Below are 21,184 nucleotides of genomic sequence, written 5' to 3' on the forward strand. Positions count from 1 at the left end.
AATAAATTATTATGTCTAAAATATTTGTAACAGTGCCAATAATTCAATTTGTTTTATATATTTTGTTCACACCAGATTTTACTTTGGGAATATTATATGGAACTATTTAATACAACTGAAAATGGATTGGACATTCTAATACAATTTAGCTAAAGCCCCTGGATGAGCCCAAATTGAGAGTTCAGGGTGGGGCCGCGATTGGGCTAGTATTTCGGGTAAAAAGTAAAAACCCGGTTTAAATCCGATCCGTCCCGTTTATATTTCGACGTGGCAACAGTTGGTTGGGCAATTAAATCAATTCCCTCTCCCTGTAAATAAATCCCATCCCAATCGGTTGCATCGAGAGAACACTTCCGCTTTTTCCTCTCTTTTTTTTTTCCCTCTGTTTTCGATGGCATCCGCCACCGTCGACCACCGCAATCACCTCCACATCGAATCTATCCCCGTCGTAGATCTCCGTCTCCTCTCTCAACCCGACCTCCTTTCCCTTGCTTTATGCTCCTCTTCTCCTTCCCCTTCCAATGCCGAAACCGAACTCTTCACTCCCAAAATTGACCGCTCCGTTTTCAACGAATCCGCCGGAAGTCGCAAACAAACTTTCTTCCGCCTCCGCTTCGCCGCACCCCGCAGCCACCTACACCACCAACATTCCTCTCCTCCTTCCGAGCCCTTCCCTTCTCGTTCACTATACCTAAACCCTGAATCTCTTGACGAAGAAAGCTCTAACGCCCTCTCTCTGCTTAAATCACTTTTCAACATCGATGATTCGCTGCCTGCTAACCCCGAAGCTGACGAACCGTACGATGACAAGGATCTTGTGCCGGTTCAAATCGAATATCCAAACGGGAATTCCGGTTTGCAGAATATTCCGGTCGACATTGTTAGTAGTAGTTTAAGAAAAAGGAAGCGAGGGAGGCCAAGGAGGGACGGGAAAGATAATTGGCTGATTGAGAGCGAGCCTTTAGCAATAGAGGAATATAAAGAAATGAAAACCTTTAGGCCAAATGAGACAGCGGATGCCGGTAATAGTAGCAGTTGTAACGAAGGGAAGAGGAGGAGAGGGCGGCCACGAAAGGAGGAGAGTCAAAGTAGAGTGATTGCAAGCGAGGAAAAGAAAGTTGAGAGCGAAATTGAGAAGGCAGCGTTTGTGAATGTAGAGGCGATTCTGGGAATTGAAGAGGAGTTGAGAAGGAGGACTGAGGGGATTGTTACAGAGGTGCAACTGCTGGAGTTTATGAAGGGTTTAGAAGGTCAATGGGCGAGTAAAAGCCAGAAGAAGAGGATTATCGACGCAGCTGGGTTTGGGAATGTGCTTCCAAGAGGGTGGAAGCTTATGCTCTTCGTGAAGAAGAGAGCCGGCCATTGTTGGTTAGCTTGTAGCCGATATATAAGGTTTTCCATTACTTTCTTTTACTTTTATTTTAATATTCTCGTTAATCATAGCCTGCATATTTTATCAACGCTGTTTACCTCTTTTTTTTTTTTTGGGGGGGGGGATAAGTTTTATATTCATCCAAAGAAACAGCCAATGCTGTAAAAACAATCAAAACAACATAACCTTGTACCTATACAAAACAAAAAAAAATATATATACCACTTATTCCAAAATGTTTCAAACTAAGCACAGAAGCTGATCACCTCTTTAATACTTCTATTAATCACCTCCTCACTGGATATCTGTTACCTAAACTGCCTTCGATTCCTTTCTCTCCAAATAGCATAAATAAAAGCATTCCATGTCAATTTTAAGATAACTGTAATAAGAGATTTACCTTTAAGTCTGCTACACATCCAATTAAATTCAAGTTGCCAAGACATTATAACCCTCTGAATATTGCATAGAAGTAAAACTTGCTCCTGTATCATTTTTGCAAATGCATATTCAGCAAAGAAATCGTCCCTGATTTCATCTCATTCCCCCCTTGATCAACCTTTTGTTGGGAGATTATCAAGGATAGCCATCCAAGAGATAAATGAATGTTTGGGAATATGGTGGAAACCAAACTATCATATGCCATGCAATCTTCTCATTCTTTGGTCTGATTATATCCCAAATTCTGGAAATAGTAACCTATCTCCCATTTAGCTCAGAGCTGCCCAGTACAACCAAAGTCTCCTCCCTTGGCCTTATTATCTTTCTCCAGCTCCTACTTGTGTTGTATTTCAGCTGCACTTGACTTAAAGAGGAACGTTTAAGGAAATACTCTTGAATCCAAGCAATCCAACGTGATCTCTGACCTGCTAAGATAATTCTTATCAGTTGGATAATACAAGCTTTATTTCAACTTTCAAGATCTTTCATCCCAAGACCACACTCAACTTTAGAAGAACAAATCCTTTTCCAACTCACTCTTGCCCCCTTGGTAGAATCCTCTTTGCCTTTCCAAAAAAAAAAAAACAAGAACACATTTGGTTGATTTGATTGAGAATCCCTTTTTGAAGAATGAAATGCTTGCACCAAAAGTTTTGCATCTGAAAAATAACAGATTGAATCAATAGCATTCTCCTTGCAAAGCTCAACTGTTTTGCAGCCTAACTTGTGATCTTAGATCTGATCCTCTCCAACAATGGAAAACAATCCTTCTTAGACAGCTTTCGTGTAACTAGAGGGATACCAAGATAACGCACCAGCAACTGCCCAATTTTAAAGCCAGTCAAATGTTGAATAAAATGGAGCTCCTCACGAGACACTCCTGCAAAGATTTCACTTTTACTTGCATTAAGCTGAAGCCCAGAAAGCTGATAAAAAGTGGAAAGGATACTACAAATACCCACTACAGAATCAACTTTACCTTTAAAAAGATTAGCAAATCGTCTGCAAAACACAGATGAGTTAATTGAATCTTATGGCACTTAGGATGATAGCTAAGAAGACCTTCCTTAGCCTCGAAATCCAACAACTTCGACAGAATATTCGTAGAAAGAACAAAAAGCTAGAGTGACAATGGGTCACCTTGCCTAATACCCCAAGCCCCTTTAAAATAACCAACCAAACCACCATTTAAGGCTATAGAGAATCTAGAGGTAGTGAATCAAGCCTGAATCCACTTAAAAAACTGTTTAGGCAAATCAATAGCAGCAAGGATAGCAAGAATAAACTTCCAATTCAAAGAATCTAAAGCCTTCTTCAAGTCAATTTTGAGTGCACATCTAGCAAAAATGGTATTCCTACCATATCCTTTAATCAACTTAGCTTCCTTGTCTGCAGAACATTGCAGAGGGTCTCTAAACAATTCAGCTGAACGACCAATAACATTCATGTCTTTAGTGCCAATCAGCTTCTGTTAAAATCCTGTAATCTTCTCTGCGACCTTTTCAAAAGTATCAAGCCTGATCCCATTTTCATCGAAAAGGACATCAATTGACTGTCTTTTTTTTTTCACATAGCTCTGGAAAGTACTGGTATTATGATCCCCATCACAAAGCCATTTCAGTTTAGCTTTTTGCTTATAGAAATCCTTCTCAGCTTCCTCTAACTCTTTCAGTTCTTTATTCAAACTGAGTAGAGACTCAACTAGAGTCACACGTGGATTAGTTAGAACAGCTAACTGCACCGCTGCAAGTCGACTTCTAGTCTCCCTTACTCTCTGAGAAATATCACTATACAAACGTACGTTTAGAGCAATAAGTTCCTTCTTTAGTCTCTTCATCTTCGAAAACAAAACATACATGGGATTGCCTCTCACTGGTAAGACACAAAATTCTTGAACTATTGTCATGAAACCCTTATGCTGAGTCAAAAAAATGAAAAATTGAATGGTTTAGGTGGGGAGAATTGCTGCTTCTGTAATCAAGCAACTGCTAAACAGTGATCAGAAACCTAGTAGCAATAAATTCAACACTAGATTGAGGAAACCAAAACAGCCAGCTGTGATTAATCAGAACCCTATCTAACTTCTTAGCCAAGAAATTCCAATCTTGAAGATTTGCCCAAGAAAATAATGAACCATTAAAAGGAAAATAAAGAACTACAAGAGAATCCGGATAATCTCTGAAGTCCTTCATATCAGAACTAATAGTTGAATTCCCATTATAGTTAGAGCTGTCTGGAGGCAAAAGAGTGACATTAAAGTCATCGAGAAGAATCCAGGGATAATCTCTTACCACCTGTTTTAGACCAAGCAGAGTAGACCAAAGCCTTCTTCTAGAAATGCCATCATTGCACCTGTTTTCTTTGTGCTAAATATAATACACATAATTTCTGCATGCGTCATGGTATGCCTACATCTAAGGTTGGTTCTCTCCAGCCTTTTTTTTTTGTTGAATTTTTGTTCTTTTGTTTGTTTGGTAGAGAATAATCTAGTGTTTTTGCTCTGAAATGTTAAATTTTTTATTATCAATTTTTGGGTTAATTTCATATAGCATTTTGTGGAAATTTTAATTATAATGCTCTTGAATCTTCAGAGTTTAGATGGTAGAGTACGATCTTTTTTTGTTTCTTATTGGTTTTAGTTATCAGATTAGTTGTTGAATACATGAAACCCACTAAGAGAGATTTAGATGACTTATTAACAAAAAAGGGAAATAGATAAAAGTCAAATTTGAGTAATTCTATTTATTTGTTGCTTTTGCTAAAATAGATTATGTTTCCGGCAGTCCTAACTTGTATTCAATTAATATTGAAATGTTCATTGTCTTTAGTAGATGAAGTCATAGGACTATATGATTCATCAGAAAAGGGCATGATAGTCACCTTTTTCTGTATAACAGGATTATTAGTCACTCGTTGGATTTATTCAGGACATTTCCCATTAAGTGATTTATATGAATCATTAATCTTTCTTTCATGGGGTTTCTCCCTTATTCATATGGTTTCCTATTTAAAATTTAAAAAGCGCAAAATAATTTAAGTGCAATAACCGCACCAAGTGCTATTTTTACCCAAGGCTTTGCCACTTCGGGTCTTTTAATCAAAATGCATCAATCTGCAATATTAGCACCTGCTCTCCAATCCCAGTGGTTAGAGAATCCGGACAATCTCTGAAGTCCTTCATATCAGAACTAATAGTTGAATTCCCATTATAGTTAGAGCTGTCTGGAGGCAAAAGAGTGACATTAAAGTCATCGAGAAGAATCCAGGGATAATCTCTTACCACCTGTTTTAGACCAAGCAGAGTAGACCAAAGCCTTCTTCTAGAAATGCCATCATTGCACCTGTTTTCTTTGTGCTAAATATAATACACATAATTTCTGCATGCGTCATGGTATGCCTACATCTAAGGTTGGTTCTCTCCAGCCTTTTTTTTTTTTGTTGAATTTTTGTTCTTTTGTTTGTTTGGTAGAGAATAATCTAGTGTTTTTGCTCTGAAATGTTAAATTTTTTATTATCAATTTTTGGGTTAATTTCATATAGCATTTTGTGGAAATTTTAATTATAATGCTCTTGAATCTTCAGAGTTTAGATGGTAGAGTACGATCTTTTTTTGTTTCTTATTGGTTTTAGTTATCAGATTAGTTGTTGAATACATGAAACCCACTAAGAGAGATTTAGATGACTTATTAACAAAAAAGGGAAATAGATAAAAGTCAAATTTGAGTAATTCTATTTATTTGTTGCTTTTGCTAAAATAGATTATGTTTCAGCAGTCCTAACTTGTATTCAATTAATATTGAAATGTTCATTGTCTTTAGTAGATGAAGTCGTAGGACTATATGATTCATCAGAAAAGGGCATGATAGTCACCTTTTTCTGTATAACAGGATTATTAGTCACTCGTTGGATTTATTCAGGACATTTCCCATTAAGTGATTTATATGAATCATTAATCTTTCTTTCATGGGGTTTCTCCCTTATTCATATGGTTTCCTATTTAAAATTTAAAAAGCGCAAAAATAATTTAAGTGCAATAACCGCACCAAGTGCTATTTTTACCCAAGGCTTTGCCACTTCGGGTCTTTTAATCAAAATGCATCAATCTGCAATATTAGCACCTGCTCTCCAATCCCAGTGGTTAGAGAATCCGGACAATCTCTGAAGTCCTTCATATCAGAACTAATAGTTGAATTCCCATTATAGTTAGAGCTGTCTGGAGGCAAAAGAGTGACATTAAAGTCATCGAGAAGAATCCAGGGATAATCTCTTACCACCTGTTTTAGACCAAGCAGAGTAGACCAAAGCCTTCTTCTAGAAATGCCATCATTGCACCTGTTTTCTTTGTGCTAAATATAATACACATAATTTCTGCATGCGTCATGGTATGCCTACATCTAAGGTTGGTTCTCTCCAGCCTTTTTTTTTTTGTTGAATTTTTGTTCTTTTGTTTGTTTGGTAGAGAATAATCTAGTGTTTTTGCTCTGAAATGTTAAATTTTTTATTATCAATTTTTGGGTTAATTTCATATAGCATTTTGTGGAAATTTTAATTATAATGCTCTTGAATCTTCAGAGTTTAGATGGTAGAGTACGATCTTTTTTTGTTTCTTATTGGTTTTAGTTATCAGATTAGTTGTTGAATACATGAAACCCACTAAGAGAGATTTAGATGACTTATTAACAAAAAAGGGAAGTAGATAAAAGTCAAATTTGAGTAATTCTATTTATTTGTTGCTTTTGCTAAAATAGATTATGTTTCCGGCAGTCCTAACTTGTATTCAATTAATATTGAAATGTTCATTGTCTTTAGGATCTGTTTCATATATATATATATATATAGTTTAGCAGTTACTCATGACCTGTTGCATTTCTATTGATTTTATTTCAATTGCTACATTTCTTTATCAGTCCCCTACCCTCAACCCCCTTCAAAAAAAAAAAAAAGTTAAAAAAATGGGAAGAAAGGGCTGGAGATAGGGACTGGAGGGAGGTGGGATTCAAGAACTTTCTTGCTTGTGATTTTCTGTTTTCAATTCCTTTTTTGTTAACTTTGTTGGTTGTGTCCTTCTTACACTCTTTTCCCTAATTCTGTACCTTCCAGCCCTAATGGCCAACAGTTTGTGTCCTGCAAGGAGGTTTCTTCATACTTGCTCTCCTTTGGTGGACTTAAAGGTTCAAGTGTGGAAACGTTGAGTCATGCTGACAATGGCATTGATTTGGGTGTCAAACCCACACCTGGAAATGTAAGTTTCTTATTGTGTTTCATCATTTACACTTCATCTCCACTTTGATTATGCAGTTGATGATGAGAATGTTAAATGCTGTCTACAGTTGCCAATTACATGTAGATCTTCTGAAAATGAGAAGCGATCTCCCTTACTAAAAATAGGGAGTCCAAGGGAAGTCCAGAGAGCTGAAACGATAAAATGCCACAAATGCACCATGACTTTTAATTTGCAAGATGATTTTATATGCCACCTGTTATCATCTCACAAAGGATCAGCAATGAGTTCTGGACATGGTACCCCAGCTACTGAGGAGGTAAAAATAAAAAATGGAAAATATGAGTGCCAGTTTTGTCACCAACTGTTTGAAGAAAGGAACTGCTACAGTAGCCATCTTGGGATCCACATGGAGAACAATATGAAGAAAGTTGAAGGTTCAGTTGGAGAGCAAAACACCGTTCAGCCATTAAATTCTGCTGGCAGTAATGAAATAGGACCTGGTTTTTGCTGCAGTGAATCTAATGAAAATGCTCTGGTTGAAACCTTTACTGATAAATACAATCATGAAGGCAATTTATTGTCTCGTGATGAACAGGATAAGGTTAACATGAATGAAAAAGTGTTAGCTGACAGAAACTGTGATACAAAAATTAAATTCTGTTTTGTAACTGATAATAAAGGGGACATCACTGATGCTACTGCAGCTGCTGATCTTAATGTTTGTTTGGGTTCTGAAAGCATCTTGTTTACGTCTGACAAAGAAGGGATTTCCCGACCTTCAGATAAAATTGATGTTGGATTTGCTGTTAATTCAATGGAGGAGAAGAAGAGAGAGATGGCTTTGAACACCAGTTTCCTTGCTCCAAATGCTAAGGGAAATATGTTTAGTGATGAAAATACCGAGGATGGACATTTTCCTAGCTTTTTGAAAGGGATGGAAGTTGATTTGAAGGATAAAGCTACAAGGGATGACCCAAAAGCTGGTTGTGCTGATACTAGCACAGAGCTGTCTAATGTCAGAATTGATAATGTACAGGGAAATTACAGTGAAGGTTGTTCACTTATTCCTTCTGGCAACAAACAAAGAGTTAATCTTGTAGATCATTTGAAAGGGGCTTCTGTTACAATAGATTCTACACATGAAAGAGGTTCTGGATGTGGTTTAAGTTCGTCTAAAGGTGATCAAACATGTGTCATCAGCAATAGTTTGATTCTTGTTTCTGGCACTTTAGATGATCCGGAATCTATTATGGTCAATGAATCCGCTAACATTGAACCTACTATTTGTTTTCAAAGCCATCTCCCCATGAAAAAACCCTCACAAGAGAAAAGTGAAACAGTCTTGCTTACTTCACATGGCAGGGAGCAAATATTTCCTTCTGACAATAATGCATTTAAGGCCTTCAGCCGGACAGTGGAGGTGTCTGACCTTGATGGAGCCCAAAATTATAGAGGATTAAGTCCGGGTGTGAACAGCCGTAACAGTGGAGTGGATCCTAACATCCTAGCTAGTGTCAAACATGAAAAGACTAAAGATCGTCTATTTGGCCCATCTTCATATAAGAAAACACATACTTGCACACCGGAGTATAAACAGGATAAAGGGTCTGAGAGCATTCTCTATCAACAATATGGTAATCAGCAAAACAGTAACTATGAAACTAGTATGAACAAAGTTTCTTTCTTCACGAAAGAGGAGCCCAAACACAAAGGGGGAAGCTCCATTGTTGGAAATGCTTATGCTAGAGTAGGCACATTTGCTTTGACAGGCACTGTTCAGGAAAGCTGTTCCCCACATTTTTCTGGAAATAGGGAAAAAATTTCTGGTAAAAATAATGTACCTGGTATTAGCAGTGGTGCTGTTCTTGAACCAAAGCAAAATAAAGGTGCTTTTGAGGATTTCTTTGGTATATCCAGTAGTGAACAAACACATGTTGCAAATAATTTGAACATGGTTCATGCAGGCACAGCACATGATGGGTCTAGGTTACAAGATTTTCAAAATGCAAGGAATAATGAAATAATGATTGGTTATACCAATCATGCACGACCTATTGAGGATTCCATGACTGGGCTCACATGGAAAAGTAATGAAGGAAATCTTCTGCTGAGTGGTTTGGCTGATACTTCATCTCAATTGTTGACATCATCTGGTTATTACCCCACATTTGACTGGATGTCACATAAGGTACAGATATGATCTCTCATTCTCTCTTATAAGCTATGATAAAATGCAAAAAAAGCAAGAAACTGCTATTTTGTGTCGAGGGTTGTATGTTATGTTCAATTGCTTGATTTTTCAAGGTGTGGGATCTTGAATTTAAGTTTTTAAAGTGAAGGTAATGGCTGAACGCTGATGTCTTTCTAAGTAGAAAGCAAATAAATAATTTATATTTGTCCACTAAGTTAAGCTTTTAAATAAATAAATTAGTGTTAGTTTGCTTAATGAATTTTTACTGCAATTTTGTTGTAATGGATAGGGTGAAACTGAAATGTTCGACATTAGTGGAAAGTGCAGCAGTATATCAGGTTTTGAAGGGCTGCAATCTGGTAGCATAGAACATATGGAATATAATTTTCTGACTGCTCAACCAAGTTCTTGTTCAGGGAACCCCAAGGTATCATCATATAATTGAGAGGCTGTAAATAAATGCTTAAAAATGAATTAGTGGTAGTTTGCTTGATGAAATTTGACTGCAATTTTGTCATAATGGACAGGGTCAAAGTGAAATGTTCAACATTAGTGGGAAGTGCAGCAATGAATCTGGTTTATCAGATAACTTGGAACATATGGAATATAGTTTTATGACTGCTCAACCAAGTTCTCGTTCAGGAAACTCCAAGGTACCATCATATGGTTCAGAGATGGCATTAAAGTTTGACTCTGTGTGGCTTGGAAAGGATGCTTTGCCGCTGTTGCCTAAAATAGCTGGCAGACATCAGGTCACTACCTTGTGCTCCTGGTGTGGAAATCAGTTTTATAATGAGGCTGTTGATATCGCAGCACAGAGAAGCACAATGGTTATGTGTGCCAACTGTCGGGCTAGGTTCTCTAGGAACCATGATTTTATGTAAAATAGCATGTTTACAAGCATACCAGCATGTGTGATTCCCAAGTCTATGACACAAGGTAACTTCCACATCAAACAAGCTATTATTCAGATATAAGGCAAGTTTTTGTGATTGCATGGATTGATTGGTATGTATGTACTATTCTCTAAAGGACACTACAACTGCTAGCATTTGATATAGTTCTCAACTCAAGTTGACATAATTCAAGTTGATTATGGTTAAATATTATAACCTCTCCACGATTAATGGAAATCAAACAAGACCCTACATAAATTAGTGTAAATTTTTGTGATATCTTCTTCTTCTTCTTCTTTTTTTTTTTGTGTGTGTGTGTGTGTGTGTGAATTTTACTCCGGAGTACAACTAGTAAGGCCTCTGCTGTAAGTATTGTATGGAATAAACCTTGCTAGAGCTTTCAGCATCTTTCAGTGGGATTCAATCTAGATGATACCGTTCAAGGTTGTTTTGAAGCTTGGGCTGTGCTATGGTGTAAAATACAATATAATCTTTACATATTACCATACCCAAATTGGACACAAACTGCTGTGCAAGGAAAAAAATTGATTAAAAGAAGGTACATTGTATTCTCCTGTATGATTTTTGAAAAGTCCCTACATCTGACATCATTTATTTGCTTTAGCCTATAATGTGCTGTGGTCCTTTCCTTTCAAATGATGTGATTTGATGTTCTAGTCACTTGCTCAGTTTTTCAATTTGCAAAAGTAACTTGCAAAAGTTGTAGTTGCTCAGAAAAAGGGCTATTCATATCTGCAAAAGAAGTGTTTGGCATTCCTACAAGATACTGTATGGGGTCAGCTCAAAGTTATCATTCTGTCAAATAGACACTATACTGGAATTTGGTTTTGTATGTGCATGCCTTTCCCAGTCTATATGCTCATCTCTTTCATCTTTTTTTTTTTTTTGAGAGCATGGAAAATGAAGCGAATGGCAGCTCTTTTTATTGCTTGCTTCTTTCTATCGGCACTTGCTGAACAACTTTATTCCCTCTCACTTGATGCTTCTAACCCTACTGAAAAAAAGAGACTACTATCGTTAAAGATGGTAGATAAATATAGGTATGCTAATGGCTTCAAAAACTTTTGCAGGCAGCAGCTGAAACAAATTGGAAGGCTGAACTAGTGCTTATAGGTTGATCAAATTATCGTCCTCTCTAATTTCAGGAGGCAGAGTTTGCAGTTCTGGTACGACTTTTGTTTTGCCTTTCACTATTGAACCTTTTCACTTGGTCCAAATCATCTAGTTTATCAGTTGACATTTGATTTTCAAGAATCTTGTGTTAGTTCTTCATTTCCAGCACAAGAATTGAGAAATCATTACACACTGACTTGGGCAATAACCGAGACGCATAACCTTAGCTTCTGTTGTACTTCTAGGCATTTGAATGTTTCGTGCGGCAATTACTCTTTTTTGACAATTATGCTGCTTGGGGCTTGGTTCATTTGTATGTATATCACAAACTGACTCCCTGCATTTTGTTTTTTCCATTGCTGTGTTAGTCTAAACTAGGGTTCAGGCAGATCAGCAATTAGCATTAGGGACCTCCCCCCTCCTCTGTCCCCTTGGATTTGTTTGATGATTTCTTGTAAGAGTAGTTGTGAAAATTCTTATGCTGTTGTATTTGATATCAGGTAGCTTTTCAGTTTTCATAGTTTTCAGATATCTCTCCATCCTTCTATGGCATTTTCTTTTCTGCTTTCAGATGTTTTATTTGCACTGTCTTGCCATTTTTATGAATTTTGAGTGTTTCAAACTTTAGATGTTTGGCGTGGTGCAAATGTTATCATATCATGAAAATGCAAGTATTAAAAGGGATTTGCAACACAATTTCTAAAACATTCCCATAGCTTTTCTTGTTAATATGTTTCTGGTAGGATTACCCTTTTGATTGTTTATAATAATTTTAACCCTACTTGAAAACAAAATTAATTATTGTTATTGGTAATGGTAATGGTAGGAGAATTGATATTTTAAAGGGAAAAAATAAAGGATTGTGGTCTTGAATACGGGTACATATAACCTTATTTTTATGATTGATTGTATATAAGCTTGGATTTTTAGAGGAGATGTTAGCAGCTTTAATATTTGTATTATTATTTTTACTTGAATCTGATTGTTTTGTTAACGTTCAAATTTGTTTTAAATCGTTTCCTATTTAAATATTATTACCGGAATAAAAAAATATTTATTAGATGGTGACATCCATTGAATGCATTTTTTACCTTCCTTAAATATTTGGTTTCTTGGTAAGAAAGGATTCTACATCAAACTATTGAGTTCCTTTAGAAGTATAAAATTTATTTTTATTTTACAAATATGTAAATCGATATCTCATTTGAGCATCCAATAATAGTTATTATAGATTTTAAAATCTAAATACCATTTGAAGCAAAATCGAAGTGGGTTTAGTATTTGAATTTTCGTCAAAATTTAATATTCGAATTTAATAAACATTTGAACTTGTAATGTCAAACCAATTTTTATGGTTTTTTTTACAAAATAGTACTTTTTTTTCATTCAATCCTTGTGGTCCTAAATTTTACTTTAAAAAAAAAACCTTGTATTGTACCTGAGAAATAAGCCAAATCCAACGAAAATGTAAACTATCCAAGTTGTCAGCCAGACTTTCAACAATTTATTTCTTTGTTTCATTAAAAAAGCAATTTCTTTTAGTAATTATAAACGACAATTCACGAAAGTAAATTTTCTTTGTCAATATTTCATTAAGAAAATGTATCGAGTTATTTCTTGTTTATCAGGTTAGTATAGTGACAAATTTACCGTAAGTACTTCTTGGATTAAATAATTAAGGACCAAAAGCCCACTAACATTAATTTATTTATTGGATTTTTTTTACTCTATGACCAGAAGACCAGCTTTCGCTTAACTCAACTCTTCTATAGTTCGATCCTTCCAAATTGAAGTTCCCCCATAATACCCAAAATGTCATTCAATACATTGTAACTCATCTTCTCCGTGATATATGTATGTATATACTACGCAACAACTTTTCCTCCCTATTTTCTCCTTTCTCCGATTGAATATGTGAAATCACTTTTTAGGGTTTTTAAAAATTTATATAAAAAAAACAATAATTATAAATTGGCCAGCCTTAAAAGATTTTTTTTTTTAAAAATCGTGTCAATCGGCAAACCATTGTCGGTAGTTGATGGGTACGAAGGCATGGCAAACGAGGATGCTAATACTGGTTTTCTGGTGGAGGCTAACGTGCGCCGTCTTCGTCCCTTTAAGGATTCCGTTATGTCCCAAGGTCTCCGTTTCCGACGCGATCTTTGACTTCAGAGACTCCTATTGTCCTATTATCTCTGCTCGTACTCAATCTATCGACTTCGTTGGCGTTACCGAGGTACCATGAGATTCTGTCTTTCATTTGCTTCTCTTTCCCTTTTTATCTTATTCATTTTACCCCTTCCTTTTGAAAATTATATCTTTTTAGGCTATGTTTATGCTGCATTTTTAATTAGGGTTAGTCAAAAGTTGTTTTCCCCTTAAATATATGCAGTAAAAAAAAAGGAATGGATTTTGGGTTTTTCATTTCGGGTGCTTGTCAGAGTAAATTTTGCTGCAAAATTAGACAGAATACCCTATTATCATGTATGAGCTGAGAAACATATTCATTGATTATTAAAAAAAGAAAAGAAAAACCGTTCAATTCTCCATTTTTATATAAATTCGCTAGATTAGTTCTCAATAATCTTATAAATGTTCGTGGTGGAATTGGAAATATACTTATCTTAAAATTCTTTAAGCTTTTATTTGTTTTGTTATTTTTTAAATTTCTATCAGTTCATAGCATTGGGTTTAAAGGAACTAACATTTCTGAAATAAGTTCATGTTTGAAATTGCATTGAATTCTGATCAATTTTTTGTTCGTGCAATTTTTTAATTATACTTTTTCTTTGTTGCGGTGAAGGGAGATGAGGTTTCGATGCAAAAGGCGCTTAACATGGTATATAAGAACGGTCATGGATATGTAGCAGTGCTTTTCTATGCATCTTGGTGCCCCTTTTCAAGGTCTTTTGGACCAAGCATCAATATCCTTTCTTCTTCCTATCCTTGCATTCCCCATTTTACCATTGAAGAATCATCTGTCAGACCAAGGTTTTCAAATGTATAACTTTTATTTGGTATTTGCATGCTACGAGTATATATAAACTAAACAGTGGATTTTGATTTCTTCAGCATACTCTCAAAGTATGGAGTTCACGGGTTTCCTACTCTTTTCCTTTTAAATTCTACGATGCGTGCACGTTACCATGGAAATCGATCTTTTGAATCTCTTGGTGCATTCTATAGTGATGTCACTGGTAAGGCCTTTGTTCTGCAACTTCTGAATTTTGTGATATCTGTATTTCACTGAGTTGATTTATGCAGTAGATTTAATAGAGATTATTTTTCATCCTTCGATCTCTGCTTTTTATGTTACTTATTGTTAATAATGCTTTCTGGTCCTAGCTAGTATGTTGTGTGATTAACCTGTCTGGTTGCTCAATCATGCTTCTTCTTTTTTCCTTTTTTTTTTCCTCTCTGGGTGTGTGTTTGTGTGTTTTTAGTGCATAAGGTTATGGATTTGATGGGATAAGAGTGACAAGATAGCTTTGAGCAATAAATTCTCCTCATTTTGTCTTAGTTTTGACTTATGTAAAACTAAAATGTAGCATCTCATCCCCTCATAAATTCATCCTATTGGGATCATAGCAGTCCTCTTCTTAAAGACTAATCCTACATGAGTAGGATGCTGCCAATGGAGATAAAATAAGTTGACTGACAATAAAATCGTGTATTATCACATTACATATAGGATCTATGATCCTACATGCCAAATAAACATATCCTCAAGTTGTCGTCTTTGCTTGGGTTTTAACAAATTTACAATCCCTTCCTGCTCTTTGTTTCCCGCCTGAAAATGCTCCCCACCAAGTAATGTTAATTTGTGATGCACTCATTTCCAAGATAGGGAGTTCAATTAAACAAAAAGTTCGGTGTTTATTAATCTTCTACACTGGAGGCTATGAAAAGCATGTCATACCTCTTTCCTTTGCCAGTATCTTAGCTGGTATCACTTTTTCCCTTTCTTATTCTTATTGCCCCTGTTTAATTTTCTAATGAGTATGTTACATTGCTGTAGGCATTAAGAACTCTCTGGATAAAACATCATTGGAAAAAATTGGACACTTGTCAAATCAAGAGAAGCATAATAGCACTGAGCAGGAAAGCTGCCCATTCTCGTGGGCAAGATCTCCGGAGAATTTACTTCGACAAGAGACATATTTGTCTTTGGCCACCACTTTTGTGCTTTGTAGATTGCTTTACCTATTGTATCCTACTTTGCTTGTATTTGCTCAGTTAACATGGAGACGGCTGATTCGAAATGTTAAACTGGGGACTTTGTTTGAACATCCTTTGGCCTATCTGAAACGAGCAATCCAGCTGTTTAATTCCATGAAGGAACCTTGCAAGAGAAGCAACTTGCAAGGCGCAATGAATGCTAGAGCATGGGCCTCTAAATCCCTTGCTACCGTTTCAATTGGTGACGCTAACAGAAATCGTGTTGTGCCAGTAACTGGATGTCGCTAACCCCTTAGATGGTGTGGTATATACAGGTATATGTTGTTTCCTTTGAAATCTTTGGCCGCAATCTCATGGAAGCAGGAGCCCTTTTGATACATGACTTTTTAATACATCAACTTCAGTGTTAATTTGAATTATGGCATGTCGACCCTGAACTAGTAAAGTTTCATTTGTCAATATTATTTAACACCAAAAAACGGCGCTGCAACTTTGTGAGCCATTTTTGGCTCATTTGAAGCATGTTTGCCACGTTTTGTTAAATAATGGTAAACCTTCGTGTTCTATCTTATATTATTATCACTTGGAGCTGCAAAATCTTGACTATTTACTTGGAAGTGAGGTGTGTACTTTACCTGTTCGGAAGTTGAGCGGTATTTTGAATGCCTGGATATATGATCTGATAAATATTTTCTCAATCAGGATTGAACATAAAAAACCTTACGGATTGGATAAAATTTTGGACTGGACAGATTTGAATACATGTACTTGAGCATCAGATTGAGGTCCATTTGATGCAGTTGTCATCCATGACCATAATAGGCCACCATCTTGCTCGGCTGCATAGCTTCTGATGCAATGATTCATCTTTCCGTGATTAGAAGCGACACAAAATCTTACTCCGTATAAAGAGGATTCGCGTTATGGTATAAACAGCAAAGTGTCATCCACTTGAGCACGGGTAATCTCAAGGTAATATAGATACTGTCTAATTAAAAGGAATCGGTATTTCCTGTTTGAACAATTGCTTTAAACCGATCCCATTAGAACCCCAAGAACCGGTGTCACTCTCACAGAGATACATAAATAGCAGGAGGGCACCAGGCAAGCAATGAACAAAAAAAACAACAGCAAATGCAGCAGCACCTAAATGACTAGAAAGGCTCCTAAACCTTCTGTACAAGAAAAACATCCAATGAGGAACTGAGCTTCACTTGGACATGAATCGGCCATGAAACAAAAACTCAAAACATCTACCTCCAATTACTCGGTAATAGCTAGCATCAAGCAATTATAAGATATCCACGGTGGCATCATCTTTCTTTACAATCTGCCAAGATAAGGCATCCCTATAGATCAGTGACATCAATAATGATAATGTAAACTTGAGTTTGCGAGTGTAGCATAGAAAAGTTAAATGAACATGAAAATGCATTATAGAATATCCATGATTCTACTATACGTCACTTGCTTTCCCAGAATTGTAGGTTTGCTGTAAATGAAGGTCCATGGTCCAGAATACAAGTAAACACAGGTTCGCAAACTATCAATTATGTGGGAAAGCTCTAGTAGCAGTGTTATGTTCATGCAACTTTCCCAGAACCAAAGAAAACATTGCTGCAAAAACGAAAGCAAGACCTGAATCTATCATTCCGAATCAGTATTTGAAACAGTTGCATGAATGTGTACATGGCCATACACGAAGACAAATTATTAATGATAAATTTGTACCTAATCAACACCTATAACATACACAATTATAATTACTAATGGAGAGGAAAAGCTCCATTAGCAGCTGTATTCATGGACCTTTCCCAAATCAAATTTACATGGAAAGTATCAGAGAGAAAAAGCAGTGCCTGATCAAGAAGGCAATGTAAAAGCATTTAAAAAGAACTCGCAATGCATAAGTAAATATTATCCATAAAGACCATAGTATTTGCCATCAATACCTGTGATATGTATTGCTTAACCCTGTCACTTACGGTTCCATCTAGAGCTCTCTCAGCAAGCTCATAAAACAAAGTAGTACCTTCAGGGCCACTGACCTTATCTTTCTGTAAATATCTACAAAAAGAAAACAGGAACAGCCATTAAGGAACTATCCAATTCAGTTGGCTGATGAAAGTATAAGGCATTATGAACAACAAAACAATCAGGAAGACCCTAACCTTTGCTGGACAAGCGTCTCCAATACCTGCTTCACATTACCAAGAACTGGGTGGTTTTCATCTGTTTCATGCAATCCCATTCTCTTCAAATGATGCCAAAGATTATCTGCACAAGAGTAGTAGTTTGTGTGGAAATCTAAAAACAAAAAAGAAATGCGCAAAAAATTGAAAAAGAAAAACAAATTCACCCCATAAGTCATCAAGAGAACACTATTAAACATGTGACAAGTCGATAACTTTCAGCTAGATAAGTTCACTTGGCTGACAGATAAACAGGACAACCTACCAAGCATATAACCTACAAATATATAAAACAAAGAAAAAGAAGATGCCATATACGTACAGCAAGTTTGGCTTCAAACGTTAATACCAAAATTGTAAGGTTAATATATAGATGAATAAAATGTACCTTCAGCAATTTTACCTCCGGAAAGCTGCACAATACTGATCACAACAAAAGTAAAACCAGTAAGATGAGATGTATTAACATCCTCAACATATTTCTTATACACCTCAGCTGGTAACTGGCTTGTGACAACATAGGATTTGGCATCAACTCCACCTTAAAAACAATAAACACCATTGAAATTATGAAGTCAAGAGTAAAATTTGATATAAACTTGTGAAAATCCAAACAAAGGGTGGCAATAAAATTGCTACTCTGTTGAGACAATCGGGAGTGGTTTGTGGAAGAAGGACGTGATCTTTGAAGTTCCCTTAATTCGTAACCAAAAATGGTGGAGAGTTTGGCTTTAGCCTCGTTAATGATATAAGCAGGAAGCGAGCGGTGACGATAGTTTTTAGTGACTAATTGAGAGAGTTCTTCCCTTTTAATTGGACATCCTGAATTTTGATGTGTTTTGAACAGTATGTAACGAACTACTTCTGCAACAAGTTTGTCTTTTTCCTGCCAAAAACAGAATTAAGAAAAAGAAACAATTTTTTTTAACATATTGAATATCTGAAATATGACAGTATTGACACAAATTGAAGCAAAAAAAAAAGTACCTCTTTTGATATATCGAATTGAGAGAAATCGTCACCGAGATTTGACATTTTACATTAAGAACGAAAGAGGGGCAGTTGTGATCTGTATGGTTGTGAAGAAATGACGGAAAAATCTCGCTTGGGTTTGGAGGAAGATAATAGTAAAAACCAAAACCCTAAACAGTGATATGTTATTTGGTTGGTGAGAAAATCGAAGGATCGAGGAAAGTAGAGAACGAGATTTTCAGAAAATAAAATTAGATAAATTACTTGCTTTTGGCGAGTTTTTAATTGTTTTAATAATATTAATTAATTACTTTTGTTGTAGTTTTTTATTCAAAATCTTACAATAATCTAATATTAAAATTAGTTTTTTCTTTGGGGGTGAACTAGGAAAATATGTCATTTTTAAATTAAAATTAGGATTTTAGGTTTTATATTTTTGTTTTCAAATTTAAGGGAAATATGTCATTTTTAGATAAAAAAACACAAAAACATCTCTTGCTGGCAGAATTTTTGTTCCAGCTAAATGTGTCCCCAACTGCCCATTTTTTAATCCTAAGATAAAATTCAGACATCCTATCTAATCTTTTCCGTGACAATCTTTTTCGTGACAGATAATAATGTTATTTTTAAAATCTTTTCAGAAAAAACGATTCTTGTTAGAAATGTTTTTTTTTAACTTGTCATGTTCAATCTTTTTTAACATTTTGAAATTATGTTTCATATTCAGTGATAGAATTTCCTATAAAATGAAGACAATTCTGTGTAGAGGTTTCTATAGTTAAATTTCAAGCAGATTGTTTTCACAAGGAGGTCATTATTGACGTTAAAATTTTGAAGTTCAAAAATAGACTCAACCAAGTAAATTAGTTCAATTAAGTGTTGTTTTAATTTGGATAATGAGTACTTATTTTTCTATATAATATTTTCATTTTAAACATGTGAAATAGGTTATTTGGGCGAAGATGAGTAGACAAATTAGAGTTATTATTTATAGCAATGATAAAATTTGTGACATTGATATTGGAGTCGTTTTTGTATTAGCCCAATCTACAGAATTGACTTTGAACAGGAGTATAAAATTAAACGAGCTTCAATCAAGAATTAGAAGGAAAGTGTCGAATTCAAGTTGGAAGAGAATTACAAGCTTGGAATATAGATATCTAATGTCACTAAACCCTATTAGATATGATATATTTGAGTTCAAATGCGGCATGGACGTGGAGGAGATGCTCGATAAGCATTGCTATAGTGGAATGTTATATTAGAGTTGTAACAGCTCAATTTTCAGTGGTGCCGAAAAATGCAGTTTCAAAACCTCATTTCCGTAAACCGAATCTGTAAATATTGAGTTGGTATAAAAGAATATTAATGTTTGGTCCTTCAATCTTTCTATTTATTTCTTAATTAGGGTATAGGGATTAAATTGAAAATGTCCAATCGTTATATGTTTTTAATTGGTCAAAGACTTAGGGACTTAAATTGCAATTAGTCAAAGGTCCAAAATGGAAATTAAACCATTTATAAATGTGTTAGTGGATGATGCTGGTTTAAATATTAAATCATGATTAAAAAGCTTAATTAAGAAAGATTAACTAGATTAATTAAGTTTAAAACTATTGGGAAATCTGCTTATATTGTAGTAAATATGTAATTGTTTTCTATGTATTTAAATGATGAATAAATAAATAAAACTACAGAATAAATAAATTGGGCTCGAGAGCCTAAAATCTAGACCAAGACCCAAAAATTGGTCTAATCGGGCTTAGTATGTGAAACTGGGTCTACGATTTAACTGGTAGCAAGACTAGATCGATTAGGCCAGTGAACCAGCAAAAACCGAACTAACTCAAGGTGCCGGCAGCTACGACGGCGGCATTCCGGTGGCTAAAAAATGATTGACGGTGGTGGTTCTTCAGTGGTTGAGCAGTGGAAGAATTACGCTCATATTGGACTCTACCAGAGAATTTATTTTCAGATTAATTATTTCAAAAATAATATTATTTTAATAAATTTAATATTTAATCTAATTTAATACTTTTCTTAATAGTATTTTATTAATTTAACATTAAAGTGATTATCTTAATATTAAATTTAATTTAATATTTATCTTGTAGATAAATATTCTATTAATTTAATAAGATTTAATATTAAATTTAATATAATATTTATTAATTTAATATTAAAGTGATTAAGTTTAATTATAGTTGAACTATTTAAACTCTCCCTATATAAATAGAGTCTTGGGTCATTATTTACATACACTTGAGTTCAATAGAAAGTTGTAGAGAGAAAATTCTCTGAACCCTAGAGATATTTTTCTTATTTATAACTTGGTCCAAAAGTTTAGATAAATTATGAAATTACCCCAGTGATAATTTTTGTAAAAAAGTTTCTGATTTGAAGTAAACCCACACTTGATAGACATGAACTTGAGGATAGTGGAAAAGACTACTCGGTCAAAGTGTTCATCTTAGACGAATTGAAAATGTACAATTTTGATTCAGTGTTTATTACTTTAGATATCACAACCAAGTTCTTATTTTGATTTTAAACTCTGGTTTTTCCTAAATTTATTTTCCGTTA

General features: G+C 35.1%; 3 protein-coding genes across 8 annotated transcripts; 2 read left to right on the plus strand and 1 right to left on the minus strand.

Annotated features, from left to right (window-relative positions):
* Positions 1-292: 292 nt before the first annotated feature.
* LOC107894331 (uncharacterized) lies at positions 293-11,774 on the plus strand. 4 transcript variants are annotated; one of them, XM_041112052.1, is made up of 7 exons: positions 293-1,392; positions 6,914-7,055; positions 7,144-8,923; positions 9,002-9,225; positions 9,518-9,655; positions 9,756-9,881; positions 11,216-11,774. In XM_041112052.1, exons 1-7 carry the CDS (start codon positions 392-394, stop codon positions 11,261-11,263), a joined length of 3,459 nt encoding a protein of 1,152 aa, XP_040967986.1. In that variant the 5' UTR covers positions 293-391; the 3' UTR covers positions 11,264-11,774. The 4 variants fall into 4 exon arrangements, with proteins under 4 accessions (XP_040967986.1, XP_040967982.1, XP_040967980.1 ...); XM_041112048.1 differs by having other exon boundaries at positions 7,144-9,225; XM_041112046.1 differs by lacking the exon at positions 11,216-11,774 and having other exon boundaries at positions 9,756-10,153.
* Positions 11,775-13,013: 1,239 nt separating this feature from the next.
* On the plus strand, positions 13,014-16,008 carry LOC107895012 (5'-adenylylsulfate reductase-like 4). Its single transcript, XM_016820188.2, has 4 exons — positions 13,014-13,494; positions 14,062-14,249; positions 14,331-14,455; positions 15,277-16,008. Exons 1-4 carry the CDS (start codon positions 13,297-13,299, stop codon positions 15,723-15,725), a joined length of 960 nt encoding a protein of 319 aa, XP_016675677.1. The 5' UTR covers positions 13,014-13,296; the 3' UTR covers positions 15,726-16,008.
* A 325-nt stretch (positions 16,009-16,333) lies between these two features.
* On the minus strand, positions 16,334-18,843 carry LOC107895013 (uncharacterized). 3 transcript variants are annotated; one of them, XM_016820191.2, is made up of 7 exons: positions 18,617-18,841; positions 18,269-18,515; positions 18,018-18,170; positions 17,609-17,714; positions 17,390-17,504; positions 16,695-16,767; positions 16,334-16,609 (listed from the first exon to the last, which is right to left on the minus strand). In XM_016820191.2, exons 1-6 carry the CDS (start codon positions 18,662-18,664, stop codon positions 16,729-16,731), a joined length of 708 nt encoding a protein of 235 aa, XP_016675680.1. In that variant the 5' UTR covers positions 18,665-18,841; the 3' UTR covers positions 16,334-16,609; positions 16,695-16,728. The 3 variants fall into 3 exon arrangements, with proteins under 3 accessions (XP_016675680.1, XP_016675679.1, XP_016675681.1); XM_016820190.2 differs by having other exon boundaries at positions 16,334-16,612; XM_016820192.2 differs by having other exon boundaries at positions 16,334-16,767; positions 18,033-18,170; positions 18,617-18,843.
* Between the last annotated feature and the right edge of the window lie 2,341 nt (positions 18,844-21,184).

The sequence above is a fragment of the Gossypium hirsutum genome, chromosome A01, assembly GCF_007990345.1.
Source record: "Gossypium hirsutum isolate 1008001.06 chromosome A01, Gossypium_hirsutum_v2.1, whole genome shotgun sequence".
NCBI classification, from domain to species: Eukaryota; Viridiplantae; Streptophyta; class Magnoliopsida; order Malvales; family Malvaceae; genus Gossypium; species Gossypium hirsutum.

Coding starts and splice junctions, on each gene's coding strand:
- LOC107894331 (XM_041112042.1), top strand. CDS start 392: ATGGCATCCGCCACCGTCGACCACCGCAATCACCTCCACATCGAATCT. Junction 1,393..6,913: donor GCTTGTAGCCGATATATAAG/GTTTTCCATTAC, acceptor TGTACCTTCCAG/CCCTAATGGCCAACAGTTTG. Junction 9,656..9,755: donor CTTGTTCAGGGAACCCCAAG/GTATCATCATAT, acceptor CATAATGGACAG/GGTCAAAGTGAAATGTTCAA.
- LOC107895012 (XM_016820188.2), top strand. CDS start 13,297: ATGGGTACGAAGGCATGGCAAACGAGGATGCTAATACTGGTTTTCTGG. Junction 13,495..14,061: donor ACTTCGTTGGCGTTACCGAG/GTACCATGAGAT, acceptor GTTGCGGTGAAG/GGAGATGAGGTTTCGATGCA. Junction 14,456..15,276: donor ATTCTATAGTGATGTCACTG/GTAAGGCCTTTG, acceptor ACATTGCTGTAG/GCATTAAGAACTCTCTGGAT.
- LOC107895013 (XM_016820191.2), bottom strand. CDS start 18,664: ATGTCAAATCTCGGTGACGATTTCTCTCAATTCGATATATCAAAAGAG. Junction 18,171..18,268: donor CTCCCGATTGTCTCAACAGA/GTAGCAATTTTA, acceptor ATTGTTTTTAAG/GTGGAGTTGATGCCAAATCC. Junction 16,768..17,389: donor TTAAGCAATACATATCACAG/GTATTGATGGCA, acceptor TTATCTTGGCAG/ATTGTAAAGAAAGATGATGC.